Source organism: Bubalus kerabau, chromosome 11 (assembly GCF_029407905.1).
Source record: "Bubalus kerabau isolate K-KA32 ecotype Philippines breed swamp buffalo chromosome 11, PCC_UOA_SB_1v2, whole genome shotgun sequence".
Taxonomy (NCBI): Eukaryota; Metazoa; Chordata; class Mammalia; order Artiodactyla; family Bovidae; genus Bubalus; species Bubalus kerabau.
The window spans coordinates 9201403-9216655 of NC_073634.1; the positions used below are offsets into that span (position 1 = coordinate 9201403).

General features: G+C 46.8%; 1 protein-coding gene across 1 annotated transcript; it reads left to right on the forward strand.

Annotated features, from left to right (window-relative positions):
• The first annotated feature begins 553 nt into the window (after positions 1–553).
• CNOT11 (CCR4-NOT transcription complex subunit 11) lies at positions 554–14648 on the forward strand. The gene is made up of 7 exons (XM_055539457.1): positions 554–1241; positions 5460–5624; positions 6108–6260; positions 9406–9608; positions 10811–11013; positions 13550–13646; positions 13720–14648. The coding sequence occupies exons 1-7, from the start codon at positions 725–727 to the stop codon at positions 13915–13917; spliced, it is 1536 nt and encodes a 511-aa protein (XP_055395432.1). The 5' UTR covers positions 554–724; the 3' UTR covers positions 13918–14648.
• The last annotated feature ends 605 nt before the right edge of the window (positions 14649–15253 follow it).

Below are 15253 nucleotides of genomic sequence, written 5' to 3' on the forward strand. Positions count from 1 at the left end.
TCCCTGCAGGGTTTTGCAGGTCTAAGGGAGGAACCGAGCAAGTCTGGGTCACACCACTCGGTGGTTCCCAGCCTGGAGCGAGCCCTAGTCACCTGGGCAGGTGTTTCTGCTTTCTGAAAACATTTTCCGGAAATTTTGTTAAAACAACTCCGTACAATAGCTCGTGTGCAGTATGACTCCATTTCTTCAAATAGTGTAGGACTGAAAATTAATTTTGGTTATGAGAAACGCGTGGTCTATAGTTATTTGCATTTAAAAATCTTCTACCATGAATAGTCATGTGTGTTAATTAAGAGAGCTTTTCAGTTTCTAATAAGCATTTTCCAGACGCTTATCCGGACAATGGTTTCTCCGGGGCACGCTGCCAGGGGGTGCGCCTCTCGCTCGCGCACGCGCAGATGACAACTCAGCACTGCTCTGGGGCTCCGCGAGACTTCCGCAGGGCGAGATCCGGGCCCCGCCGGCGGCTCGGCCCCTCCTCCAAGCCCCGCCTCAATTTCCGGCTTTTTGCTCCGCCCCCTCGGCGTCTCGGGATCTTCTCCCTGGCCTGGCTCCAGCAGCCTCGTTCTGGCTGCGCGCTGCCCGCTCTTCTATTGCCGGCTGGGTTCCAGGCTTGTTTTGTTTGCGACGCTGTCGTGCCACAGCGCGCTTTACGGCCGCAGGGACGGAGCGAGCCGGCGCCAGGGCCCCTCCGGCCGTGAAGCAGGACGGGGGAAAGAGGTTGATGCCCGGCGGCGGGGCAAGCGCGGCATCTGGCCGGCTTCTCACCGCCGCGGAGCAAAGGGGAGCCCGGGAAGCGGCGGGGTCGGCGTCCAGGAGCGGCCCGGGAGGCTCGGGCTCCGGCGGCAGAGGCGGAGCGGGCGTCCCCGGGCCGGGGAGCGGAGGCCCTGGGGGTCCCGCGGGCAGGATGAGCCTGACCCCGAAGGAGCTCTCGAGCCTGCTGAGCATCATCTCGGAGGAGGCGGGCGGCGGCAGCACGTTCGAGGGCCTGTCCACCGCCTTCCACCACTACTTCAGCAAAGCCGACCACTTCCGCCTGGGCTCGGTGCTCGTGATGCTGCTGCAGCAGCCGGACCTGCTACCCAGCGCGGCGCAGCGCCTCACGGCGCTCTACCTGCTCTGGGAGATGTATCGCACCGAGCCGCTCGCCGCCAACCCCTTCGCCGCCAGCTTCGCGCACCTGCTTAACCCCGCGCCGCCTGCCCGTGGCGGCCAGGAACCCGACCGGCCGCCCCTGTCAGGTACGGCTGGGACCGCCCTCCTGGAGCTGCTGGGCCTTCACCGGCCTGGGAAATCCATCGTCTCCTTTTGAAATTCCCTCCCCCACCCCCTCCACCAAGTACGGACGAGTGACAGCTTCCTGGCACCGAAAATTAACCGCTCCCCCCGCAACAGTAGGAGCCGTCAAACCGTGCAGCTTAGTGTGGGGCTTGACGCTTTTGTGCCTCACATGCGGTTCGTTCTCGTCTAGCCCGTCAGAGGTGTGTGAAGTTGTAAGTAACGACACACTTTATCTGCCCCCGGCTTTAAGTCTCGGGAGAGTCAATGAGAAGTCATTCAGAACCGGAAGACGTGGTTGAGGCGGAGATACACATTACGCAGGGCTTCCCCGGTGGCTCAATGGTAAAAACCCGGCTGCCAATGCAGGAGACACGGGTTGGACCCCTGGGTCACGAAGATCTTCTGGAGAAGGAAATGGCAACCCACTCCAGTATTCTTGCTTAGAGAATCCCATGGACAGAAGAGCCTGGCAGGCTACAGCTCATGGGGTCACAGAGTGGGACACGACTTACCAGCTAAACAACAAAGGATTATACTAGCCACCTTCTTGCTGTTAGGTGTCCTTGGTTAACGCGATGGGGTCACAGGATAGAAAACAGCCTCGAATTCACCGCCTAGATTATAAAACTACTACTGGACATTATGTAAAAGGTGTGTTTTCTGCAACTTTGGTGAGACCGGTAGATTCGATGTGAGACTGCTTTTTTTTTTTTTTTTGGTAACTCAAGAGCTTGTTTATGAGACTTGATTTTAGGAGAAGACCTGAAGCCAGGAGAGGAGAATGGCACAGAGGAGAAGATGGTGATGAGTGTCTGGGAGATTTAGACAGGGCCCAGTGTAGTGGGCAGAACAAGTTGTCAGAGGTGGGAAGCAGCTTGATCTCATAGTCCTTAGGCAGTGAGGAAACAGGTAAGTCACTCCTTAGGAAGGGACTGCTATTCCGGGAGCCAGAAGGTGAAGGCAGAGGATTAATGTAATACTAGAGAATTTTTTCCTGCAGGAGAGGGCTTCTGCAGTTAAGCTAGTCATTGTTGCTGCTGGCAATTCTTCTGGATCTAAAGCATCTTCTGATTGGTTTCCTGCACGGCTCTTACCTAAAAGGGGCAACTTTTGTATTCCATGAGATATCTGTAGGGTGCAGGTTCTGAACCTGACTTTCGGGAAGTTTGAGAATGCCCAGAAAAGTGACTGCAAGGTGTGTTGTGTGTGTGTATGTGTGTGGTCTGGTCAAACCCGCCACCCAAGATGGACAGAGACAGTGTGGGATTTGGGTCTGAGAGCCTTCAGAATTCTGTAGGATGGGTTAGGTAAAGGAACTGTGATTTATGTAATGTTATTCTCAAATGCAATGAGTCTGAAACTAGATCTAAGCTGTTAACTGTATTGTAAATAGATTTCCCAGGAAAGAAATCCATAGATTGGTTATTTTGCCTGTCTCTGCCTCAGTTTACTTCTCTGTAAGCTGCAGATAATAATTCCTAGCTGGCAGAGTAGGCAGCAAGCATATACCTGCAAAGCAGAAAAGCAGAGTTTGATCCCTGGGTCAGGAAGTTCCCCTGGAGAAGGGAATGGCAACTCATCCAGTATTCTTGCCTGGAGAATCCCATGGACAGAGGAACCTGGCAGGCTACTCCATGGCATGGCAAAGAGTTGCACAGGACTTCAGTTCAGTTCAGTTGCTCAGTCGTGTCCAACTCTTTGCCACCCCATGAATCGCAGCACGCCAGGCCTCCCTGTCCATCACCAACTCCTGGAGTTCACTCAAACTCAAGTCCGTCGAGTTGGTGATGCCATCCAGCCATCTTATCCTCTGTCGTCCCCTTCTCCTCCTGCCCCCAATCCCTCCCAACATCAGAGTCTTTTCCAATGAGTCAACTCTTCGCATGAGGTGGCCAAAGTACTGGAGTTTCAGCTTTAGCATCAGTCCTTCCAATGAACACCAGGGCTGATCTCCTTTAGAATGGACTGGCTGGATCTCCTTGCAGTCCAAGGGACTCTCAAGAGTCTTCTCCAACACCACAGTTCAAAAGCATCAATTCTTCGGCGCTCAGCCCTCTTCACAGTCCAACTCTCACATCCATACATGACCACAGGAAAAACCATAGCCTTGACTAGATGGACCTTTGTTGGCAAAGTAATGTCTCTGCTTTTGAATATGCTGTCTAGGTTGGTCATAACTTTTCTTCCAAGGAGTAAGCGTCTTTTAATTTCATGGCTGCAGTCACCATCTGCAGTGATTTTGGAGCCCCGAAAAATAAAGTCTGACACTGTTTCCAATGTTTCCCCATTTATTTCCCATGAAGTGATGGGACCGTGGTGTCATCTGCATATCTGAGGTTATTGATATTTCTCCCGGCAATCTTGATTCCAGCTTGTGCTTCTTCCAGCCCAGCGTTTCTCATGATGTACTCTGCATAGAAGTTAAATAAGCAGGGTGACAATATACAGCCTTGACGTACTCCTTTTCCTATTTGGAACCAGTCTGTTCCATGTCCAGTTCTAACTGTTGCTTCCTGACCTGCATATAGGTTTTGGGACTAACAAACACAGAGTTGTTATGAGGAATAGAATTAAGTGTTATCCACAATTACTGTTGAAAGAGACGGTGCTTAAATCCACAACAGAGGGACTGTCAATGACAAGGCTTATTACATTGTACATCAAGGGGCATATATAGTAGGTATATATAGTTTTAATTTTAAAAAAATTAAAATTAAAACTGGAGTGTAATTGCTCTACAGTATTATTAGTTTCTGCTGTGCAACAGTGTGAATCAGCTGTATGTATACAAACATCCTCTCCCTCGTGAGCCTCCCTCCTTCTCCCCCATGCCACCCCTTTAGGTCATCACAGAGCACGGAGCTGAGCTCCCAGTGCCATATATACAGCAGCTTCCCATCTAGCGGGTGTATGTTTTTTGAGCGTTTCAGGTGACTCTGCTGCAGAGCCAAGGTTGAAAATGTATCTGGATGTGAGTAGGAAGGCTTCTTCACACTCAGGAAACTTCAGTCTGGCTGAGGAAACACAAACGTGACTGTGGCCTGACATCCAGGGCTGTGCTGGTGGCACGTACACACAGCCTCGTACACAGAGCCTCGTACACAGAGCCTCGTGCACACAGCCTCGTACACACAGCCTCGTGCACAGAGCCTCGTACACACAGCCTCGTGCACAGAGCCTCGTACACACAGCCTTGTGGCATGGGGAGCTACACCCATGGAGCCGGAGGGACCTCGAGAGGGACTGATGTTTCTGCTGGATGTTGATTAGGGGTGGTGGGAAGAGAAGGGTGCGGCCCTCTCAGGTATTCAAAGAGCTGCGTGTATTGTATGTTTTGAAATCAGGACTCGGAGAAGCTAAGAGGTTTTGTGCAACCGGAATGCAGAGCACAAGCGTTGGAGGGGGAAATGGGAGGAGGAGAGTGCATCAGGACCAGATGAGGGAGGTCTTATAACGGTGCAGAGCTAGTGGTTGCTTCCTTGTCTCTCTACCTTTTACACAGTTGCTGGCTGCAGCAGAGAAGAAAAGCATTTCTGAGGACTGTAGTTTTTGATTTGTTTTGGTCTGTATACATAAACTTATCTTTGCAGGAACTGAAGCATGTTAGAAAACAAAGCTCTTAATAGCTCCAGAAACTTAAGTTTCATTGGCATCACCTCAGATCACAGTGAATCATTTGACATACAGTCGGCCCTTTACATCTTTGGGTTCTGCATCTAAGGATCCAACCAGCCCCTTGGGGGGGTGTGTGTGTGTGGGGAAGTTCCAGAAAGTTCCCCAAAGCAGAACTTGAATTCTGGCAGCTATTTACATATCACTTACATTGTACTTACCTAGCATTTACATTGTATTTACATAGCATTTACTGTCTTAGGCATCCTAAGTAATCTGGAGCTTAAACTACAAGGAGGATGTGTGTAGGTTACTTTCAAATACTACAGCTTTTATGTATAGGACCCAGGCATCCCTGGGTTTTAGTATTTGCAGGAGGTCTTGGAACCAGTCCTTGGGGTGATTCCTTAATTATATCTTCATAAATGTATGTATAACCAAAAACAAATCTTCGATTATAATTGTCTTTAAAGATACATGAGATGCTAGTTTTATCAGGCTCAAGATAATTTCTAAAAATAACCATTAGCAAAATTGTCATACATTTTTTGTTTGTGTATTTACAGGGTTTTTACCTCCTATAACTCCACCAGAGAAGTTTTTTCTTTCCCAGCTCATGCTGGCACCCCCACGGGAACTCTTCAAAAAGACACCCCGGCAGATCGCCCTTATGGACGTCGGGAACATGGGCCAGTCTGTGGACATTAGCGGGCTTCAGCTCGCTCTGGCCGGTAAGGCAGAGCCACGGTTCAGGTACTCATGCGCAGAGGCCACTCTGCAATTCAGATGTCTCTACAGTGAGATCCAGGGACCACAGATATATTTATGGATGATGCAATTGTGTCTTCCTAACTTTAAGAAAACAAGGAAATAAGCATCAATGACTGACTACAAGGGACAGTTCTAACTACAGTGTGTGTGCAATAGTACCTTGTGTTTTAACAGATTTCCCCTGGTTCCTACTGAGGTCGAAATCTTTTGAGGTGTTTATTGGCCATTCAAGCTTTTAAAAATAAAATACTCATTGAAGTCATTAGCCCATTTCCCCCCCTATTTTTAAAGACTGATTTGTAGGAGTTTTGGAGAAAAAAACAAAAAAGCTTGAACCCGGCCCTTTGCTTGTGTGTTGCAGACAAGTTTCTCCGGTTACGAGCTTGTGTTTTCACTCTCCTCGTGCTGCGTTTTAAAGTGTTTTTTGCTTTAACCTTTTTCAGAACGCCAGTCTGAATTGCCAACTCAAAGTAAGGCCAGCTTCCCTAGCATTCTCAGTGACCCGGACCCAGATTCGTCTAACTCTGGATTCGACAGCTCCGTTGCCTCTCAGATCACGGAAGCTTTAGTCAGTGGACCAAAGCCACCTATTGAAAGTGAGTAAATCTGATTTTATATTCTTTTATATCCTTGGTTTTATTTTAGCAGTGTCCCCCTGAGACTCGGGTGTTCTGAAACATGTTTTCGTTTATGCTGAAACGTGACTCTTTTATTTTATTGAAATAGTTGATTTACAGTGTTGAGGTAATTTCTGCTGTACAGCAGAGTGATTCAGTTATATGTTCTTTTTCATATTTTTTTCATTATGGTTTCACACAGGATACTGAATTTTGTTTCCTGTGCTATATGGTAGGACCTCCTCCCTTATCCATATTCTGTGTAAGTTTGCATCTGCTAATCCCAGAACCCCAATCCGCCCCGCGCCCGGGGCAGCCACACGGCTGTTCTGTCTGGGGGTCTGTTTCAGTTTCATAGATAAGTTCATTTGTGCCACATTTTAGATCCCACACAGCAGTGATACATTTGTCTTTATCTGTCTGGTTTACTTCACTAATATGATAATCTCTAGGTCCATGTTGCTGCAAATGGCATTATTTCATTCTTTTTCTTTATCTGTTCATCTGTCAGTGGACAGATTGTTTCCATGTCTCAGCTATTGTGAACAGTGCTGCCCTGAACATAGGGGTGCGTGTTGTCTTTTTGAATTGCAGTTTTGTCGATACAGACCCAGAAGTGGGATTGCTAGATCCTATGGCAACTTGTTTTTAGTTTACTGAGAACCTCCATGATGTTTTCCACAGTGGCTGCACCCATCAGTAATGAAGGAGAGTTCCCTTTTCTCCACACCCTCTCCAGCATGTTATTTGTAGATTTTAATGATGGCCATTCTGACTGGTGTGAGGTGGTACCTCTTTGTAGTTTTGATTTGCATTTCTCTAATAATTAGCTATGTTGAGCATCTTTTCCTGTGCCTATTGGCCATCTGTATGTCTTCTTTGAAGAAATGTCTCTTTAGATCCTCTGTTCATTTTTTGATTGGGTTGATTTTTTTGCTGTTGAGATGGATGAGCTCTATGTATATTTTGGAAATTAAGTTTGTGTTGGTCGCATCATTTGCAAATATTTTTTCCCAGTCTGTAGGTTTTCTCTTAGTTTTATTTATGGTTTTCTTTGCTGAAGAAAAGCTTATAAGTCTGATTAGGTCCCATTTGTTTATTTTTGCTTTTATTTCTATTGCCTTGGGAGAATGATCTAAAAAAAAACATTGTGGGATTTATGCCAGAGAATGTTAAACATGAATTTAATGAGAAACTTCTAGTATGGTGTCTGGAACATAGTAGATATGCTCAATAAAAGTTAGTTTCTTTAATAAAAATACCGTGTTTTTTTTTATTACATACCTAAAGCTATACATTCCCTGAAATGAGGTTATTTTTATATCTTATTACCTTTTTTTTTTACCTCTTTATTAATCTCATCATTAATAATGGAGAATAATCATAATGGAGAATCTCATCATTCTCCATTAAAGTTTTACTGAGTCTTACGGCTTTTACTTTAATTCAAGGAAAACACCTATTGAAGCTTATGGAACTGTAATTTTTGGTTTTATAGGCTTCTGTGTGGTTTTAATGATGACAACATGCTTTCTGCTTAGGGATAAGATTATGTTCTCCAGACTGCAGTGTTACCTTGAGTTTGAAACCTGCACTGTGACTCTTCATGCCATTTATAGTAGTTCTTTGGCATAAACAAGTCTCAGCTAGTCACAGTGTATGGGAAGGTCCAAGGCACAGAGGTGGTTATTTAATGCTCGCTGGGCACAGCTGTGACTGGAATGCGCCACTGGAAAGGGATGTAAGAAGTAGACCGGTCAGGTATCAGGTCCGAGGCTAGCTGAACACCAAGCATCCTTACCTCATGGGAACTTTCTCTTGATCACATAAGTACTGCATCTCCTAAAATGTTAAAACACTTTCTCTTTGTTAATAGCCTGCAGAGATTCAGTGCTGGTTCTGGTGAAGAGATGGTATAGTTTAAAATAAAGGGATGGGGCTTCCTTGGTGGCTCGGTGGTAAAGAATCTGCCTGCCAGTGCAGGAGACACGGGTTCAATCCCTGGTCCAGGAAGATCCTACATGCTGAGGAGCACCTGAGCTTGTGCACCACAACTACTGAGCCTGTGCTCTAGAGCCCAGGAGCTACAACTGCTGAAATCTGCATCCCTAGAGCAGTAAGAGAAGCTGCGGAAATGAGAGCCCGTGCTCTCCACAACTAGAGAAAAGTCCATGTAACAACAGAGACCTAACACAACCCAAAAAAAGATAAAGGGACGATTCTTAGCCAGAAAACAGACATTTTCAATGAACTGGAGTATCCAAGTCTGAAATTTGACAGGGGCTTGGTCCATGGGAGGAGACAGCCGTCTTGGGCCCTGTGTGAAAACCAAAGAGGGGCTGAAGTTTGCGCAGGAGTCCCAGCCAGTGTTTGTTTTCATTTACTGAAGAGCATTTATATCTTAGGGATCAATCTTTATAAAACAGTTGAGGTATCGAGTCACTCCCCTGTCCTGTTTTTTTTTCTTTTCACTGTTTTATTAAAATGATACAGCATTTGTGAATTTATGGGTTTATGAGACTTTCCAGATTCGTTTCAGAATATCCAGTCAACCACAGTTCTCACCTGCCCTTTCTATCTATACATAATTTGCTACTGCAAGGTTTTAAGATGCAAAAATAAAACTGGTACACATTATATGGTCTCTGAATAAAAGAGTGCTGAGAATAGGATGATCAAATAGTGTTTTATTTTTCCCATCAAAAGACTTACCAATGAAGGAAGTGGTGTCCTTTTGCTACTGACTATGATTGAACCAGGACTTGGCAGGGGGTGGTAATGCTTTCCTCTGCTCTCCAAAGATTGATAGATTTGGTCTCTGGTATAATAATTCTATGTCAGCATTTCATTCTTTCATTTGTGTTCTGGAAAAAACCGACTTTATGTCATTTCTGCTTCTGATTTTTGAATCCATGTGACCGTGTTGTCCTTATTAAGCAACCCACTCCAGTACTCTTGCCTGAGAAATCCCGTGGACAGAAGCTGCCTGCAGGGCTACAGTCCATGGGGTCGCAGAGTCAGACGTGACGGGGCACGCCCGCACGCACAGACGTGGGGTTTATGCAGAAGTGTGTGTGTATCGGCCGGCCCCCAGCAGCAGTCACACAGGCTCCTCTGATTGCAGGCCATTTCCGGCCAGAGTTCATTCGCCCCCCGCCTCCGCTGCATGTGTGTGAGGACGAGCTGGCCTGGCTCAACCCCACTGAGCCTGACCACGCGATCCAGTGGGATAAGTCAATGTGTGTGAAGAACAGCACCGGTGTGGAGATCAAGCGAATAATGGCTAAAGCCTTCAAGAGCCCCCTGTCCTCTCCTCAGCAGACACAGGTATGTGTTTACCATCAGCGTTCGCCTATATTGAATTCACCAAGCGGTTCTGTTTCTCATAAAATGGTAAATGACCAGTGGTCACTAGTAGGAAGTGTCTTGGTCCCTGGAGCTTCGTTTGGCCTCCCACTCTGCTCACTGCACTGGCGGGGCCACGAGTCTGGTGCCCAAACACCCTGCAGCTTCTGTCTGGGATCAGTTCGACCCTGGGCGAGGGGTCTGAGGTGGCGCTCACTGTGGGGCACTGTGCTCTGGCTCTGCTGCTGGGTGCTTCGTGTACGCTGTTGCTAAGCTGAACGGGACTTACCCTGGAGGGTAAGTCTGCAGTTACTCACATTTCACCAGGGAGGTAAACCAGCGCCCATCACACAGTTGGTTGGTCGTGGATTCAAAAGTCCCTATGCCCGATGATGAGACTTCCTTCAGGAAAGACAGGACGCTGTGGGTAGTTCCTGTTGGTGCATTTTACCCAGTTTGCACTCTTTCCCATTAGAACTTGTCAGGAGGTACATTTCCAACCCGGTTTACCACCTAACAGCATCTTCAGAGTCAAGTAACAGCCTTGTTCGTAGTTCACTTTGCTAACCAGTCAGTCCTGAAAGAGTTATGTGTGTACAAGCAAGTAGATGAGGAAATAGCATAGAAAATGTATGTAAAGCAATGTACAAATCTGGCAAAAAACATTATTTTTGCGGACACATATTTGAGTAACAGAGTGCGTGTGACTCGCACTGTAGTGTAGGCGGTCTGACCCCCGACACCCCCTCCCCAGGTGCTGGGCAGGCTTCAGTTCCTGAGTTTCCTGATGACCTCTGTGGTCTGTGCTTTTCAGTAGTACTAGTTGGTAAGATTATTTTTGATTATAACCAAAAAGAAAAAAAACCTACCTACAAGGGACTTAAGGATGTTATTGTTAAAATCCAGACAGGATTGATTCTGGTTTCATGCCCAGGAGGCATCAGTGTTACTTATAAACTCTTGTGATGGTGCCTGGTTGTAATACCTGACAAGTCAAATCTAAGTGTCAAAATATCAAAGCATGATGATTATGGGTTTGAGGGAAGATACTGATGAAGTTGGTTCAGTGCAGGTAAATTTTATAACATTTTAAAAATAAAATACTTGGATATTTTTATATGCAGGAAAGAGAACTTCTAACTTAATTTCTTTTTCTCTCTTTAAAAAAACTTGATTTTATTTAGCTCCTTGGAGAGTTGGAAAAGGACCCCAAACTTGTTTATCATATTGGCCTCACTCCAGCCAAACTTCCTGACCTAGTGGAAAACAATCCTCTAGTTGCTATAGAAATGTTGCTGAAGTTAATGCAGTCAAGTCAGATCACTGAGTATTTTTCAGTTCTGGTCAATATGGATATGTCATTACATTCGATGGAAGTTGTAAATCGGTAAGTTTCTGTACTCGATCAAATGCTGGGTGGGGGTGGGGGCGTGTGGGGCAGGTATATAGATCCTGATTAAATGATTAGAAGGGGAAAAACTCACAACATTTTTTTTTCCCTGACATTGTTAGTCTGAGAAAACCCATTAAATAATCTGAGCTTTAGTGTTAACTGCAAATGAATTTCGCACCCCCAAGGAAGAACTTGGAGGGTATTCTGAGCATTTAACACTATCTTAACCACTGGACCACCTGGGAAGTCACCACCTGTGAAATATAATTGCTAAAATGTATTTCCCTATATATGGTTATATATTCTTAGTGCTCTGTGCTTAAGTCCCTCAGTCATGTCTGACTCTGTGCTTCCATGGACGGTAGCCCAGCAGGCTCCTCTGTCCATGGGATTTTCCAGGCAAGGATACTGGAGTGGGTTGCCATTTCCTATTCTGGGGATCTCCCTGACCCAGGGATCGAACCCAAGTCTCCTGCATCTCCTGCATTGGCAGGTGGATTCTTTACCACTGCACCACCTGGGAAGCTGTATAGTCTTTATATACATTACAGGTGTTGCATTATTTCTGTTAGTGACTAAAGCTATATCATGGGAAGGTAGGGGCCAAGGAGCTGAGACAGTTCCAAGAATACCTCCCTAGAATTCCCGGCATTGTTCTCTGAACCACTCTTTGATTTGGTCTCCTTGTTCTGCTGTTATCAACTGTCAGGGAAGCAACAAGAGGTTTCTCACTTTGTTATTTTGCTTACAAGTTTTAGGTACATCACAAATTTCACAAACTTGGAGGTTAGCTTGGGAACCTGCTGTTAAGCTGTTTATATGTAGTGTAGGTGGAAATGGCAACCCACTCCAATGCTCTTGCCTGGGAAATCCCATGGACAGAGGAGTCTGGCGGAGTACAGCACATGGGGTCACAGGAGAGTCAAACACGACTTAGCAACTAAACAACAACAAATAGTGCAGCCATACAGGCAGGCTTGCCTGGCGTGGTCCCAATTTGGGCTTCTCATCCTCAATCCCCCTCCACGTGGTGTCCTGTTTTGGGGGCTAAATCATATGGCCTTTCTGCTTATGGGGAGATCCATTCTGAGCACCAGACAACCACACTTCAATTAGAGCATGACCTTTGTGGAGCGCTCGTTTTTAAGGTAGGGATTATTGTTTTTTAACCTACTTACAGCTGTACTCGGAGAAGGTGATGGCACCCTACTCCAGTACTCTTGCCTGGAAAATCCCATGGACGGAGGAGCCTGGTAGGCTGCAGTCCATGGGGTCGCTAAGAGTTGGATACGACCGAGCAACTTCACTTGCACTTTTCACTTTCATGCATTGCAGAAGGCAATGGCAACCCACTTCAGTGTTCTTGCCTGGAGAGTCCCAGGGACGGGGGAGCCTGATGGGCTGCCGTCTATGGGGTCGCACAGAGTCGGAACGACTGAAGCGACTTGGCAGCAGCAGCAGTACAGCTGTACTAAGCTGGTAATTCCCTGGCAGTCCAGTGTTTAGGATTCAGCACTTCCACTGCCGAGGGCCAGCATTCACTCCCTTCGGTGGGGAGGGGGAACACGACTAAGATCCCAAAATCTGCATGATGAAGCCCCCCCAAAAAAAGTCCTTTTAAGTTAATTAGCTGGTGGGAAAAGCCTAACTGAAAGCCCAGGGCAGGTGTGTCCTAGGGCAGCACAGATCTGTGGAGGGAGAGAGGAAGCACGAGGTTTTCAACCTTCATTTTCTGTCGCTTGCAAGACCTGTTAACCTGCTGCTTCCGCCACCTTCTCGTCTGAACTTCTTCTGTTTGGGTCCTCCAGGCTGACCATGCTGAGTGCTCACTTACTGTCTAAACCAGACCGTAGGCACTTTGTCCAAAGATAACTACATCCTCTTATCAGTGTGGACATGCTTTCAAGGCTGGGGTCTGCTGTGGGAGCCCCACCCACCCACCTCATTGTGCATTACCGCATCCCACGCATCACCAGCAGCCTATGGCTGCGTTTCCTTGGAGCCTTGTGGGAAAAAATTCTGTAGTTGAGTAATGGGCCACGCCAACCCCCGATTCTACACTTTAGATTATTTACTGATTTGAAGAACACTTCTCTCCTTGGGTTTCCATTTAAGTCATATGCCCTGTGAATCCTTCCCACTTACACTGCTCCTTGTGCAAACATTTGCCTCATGTAAGTACTTTGTCATGCATTGTGCTGTTCAGTTCCTACCACGCCTTCCTTCACAAGTGCTCCTTGCATAGCACTCATGTGTAATCAGGTTGGTATTACTTACGTAGACGGAGTAACTGCCCACATTGTCAGAGCCTGGATGGTAACTAGGAACTACGATTCAGCCAAGACCACCCAGGGACATGGTGCTCAGTGCTTATTACATATGATGTGCAGACCTGAGAAACGGCAGTGTCACTTATTAACGGGGGTGAGTGGGGTGGGTGGCTCCGATGTTTACTTGCATAAACCATTAATATTAGAATCTTCACTAAGTGACCGAAATTAACAGGCCTGCCTTTATTTTTATGTAACAGACTAACCACAGCTGTTGATCTACCTCCTGAATTTATTCACCTTTATATATCCAATTGCATTTCTACCTGTGAACAAATTAAGGATAAATATATGCAGGTAAGTCACAATTTCTGTAACCTTTATAAATACCTGCCCTGAAAACAGACGCTGACACAGGTTCCTCTTTCAGAACCGTCTGGTGCGTCTAGTGTGCGTCTTTCTGCAGTCCCTGATCCGTAACAAGATCATCAACGTGCAGGACTTGTTTATAGAAGTGCAGGCCTTCTGCATCGAGTTCAGTAGGATCCGTGAGGCCGCGGGCCTCTTCCGGCTGCTGAAGACCCTGGACACCGGAGAGACGCCTGCCGAGACCAAGGTGTCCAAGTGATACCTCTTGGGACCTCCCGTTCACTGTTCAGCTGTGCTGTGCTTTCCTTTTTAAAACTGTCCAGACCCATGATTGCCTGGTTTAATGCACATAAACATCACTCTCTCCACTTAGAGTCTTGCCTCCCTGGGTGACTTTTCCCTTTAGATGAATTTTTGGTAGGAACCTGGAAGAATGCATCCTGTAGGTGTCTTGCTGATGGCTGTCCACAGGGAAAGGTCATCCCAAAGTCACTGCACTCGGGAGATGAGGCCGTCAGCACTGAAGAGCAACAGGCTTGTTTTTGCTTAAGATGTAAGTCATAGGCTTCTGATGAGGCTTTAGGGAGAGTAAATGAAGACCCTCTTTAAGAACATGAATTCCTGCCCCTGGGGCCTGGAGTCATCCCGGGATGGCAGTCTGACCCTTGAACTTCTCACTGGGCCCAGTGTGAGCCATGGACACACGTGTAACCTCATGCTTGCTTTTCACGGGGACCTAAAACAGAGTAAACGCTTTTCTTGGGCTGTCCACCAATGTGGGGATTCCCCAAAACCGCCTCTGGGGGCTGTGATAGCTGGTAGTTCTCCGGGCTTTCTCTGTTGATGTTCGGTGCTCTGGGAGGAGGACAGTCCTGGGGAGCTGTCCTCACTGAGTGGGGTGTGTGCCCCGCCTGTGGGCTCCTGTGGGCTGTTACCCCTCTTTTAACTCTGGACAACAGTGCCTTACATTAAAGTTTTCTATGAACTCTATCATCTGATGTAGTTTTTACTTGAAGAAATCATGAAAAATCCCCCATCTACTGAGGTACTTTGAAAGCATACTCTTTACAGAAACCTGAGTAACTCACCTTCCAGTCCAACTCTTAGCAAAAGTTAAAGGATATAGCAAGCAGGGCAGGTTTTAAGATTAGTATAAATTCCAGCCTTGTAATACTGGCAAAACAGTATGCCTAGATGATGAGAAATTTTAGCTTAGGTATTCTCATAAAGGGAAGGATTTATAAATATATCAGCTTCAAAAGGACCCAAGCTGGCCTAACAGGTATGCCTTCAGGAGTCTAAATATGGCAGTAACGCACTTCTTTCCACACCTAACTTCTTTGCCCAGGGCTGACGTGCGGGCATCACCATTTTGCACATTAGCACTGGGCAAAGAAAGTTTATTAGCCAGTACTGTCTGTGATGGTGAAGTTTCGCCCATACCACTGCTGGAAGCGCCCAACCTCGGGTTCAGGCCCTGCCGATTCTCGGTAAGCGAGAGCTCCTGGCCGGCAGCCTGGATGCACACACAAAGCTCGCCTAGCACACGTTTTCTCTGTGAGGCACCTCAGTCATGTGGCAGCCCTATGCCTGGG

Coding starts and splice junctions, on each gene's coding strand:
- CNOT11 (XM_055539457.1), top strand. CDS start 725: ATGCCCGGCGGCGGGGCAAGCGCGGCATCTGGCCGGCTTCTCACCGCC. Junction 6,261..9,405: donor ACCAAAGCCACCTATTGAAA/GTGAGTAAATCT, acceptor CTCTGATTGCAG/GCCATTTCCGGCCAGAGTTC. Junction 11,014..13,549: donor TCGATGGAAGTTGTAAATCG/GTAAGTTTCTGT, acceptor TTTATGTAACAG/ACTAACCACAGCTGTTGATC.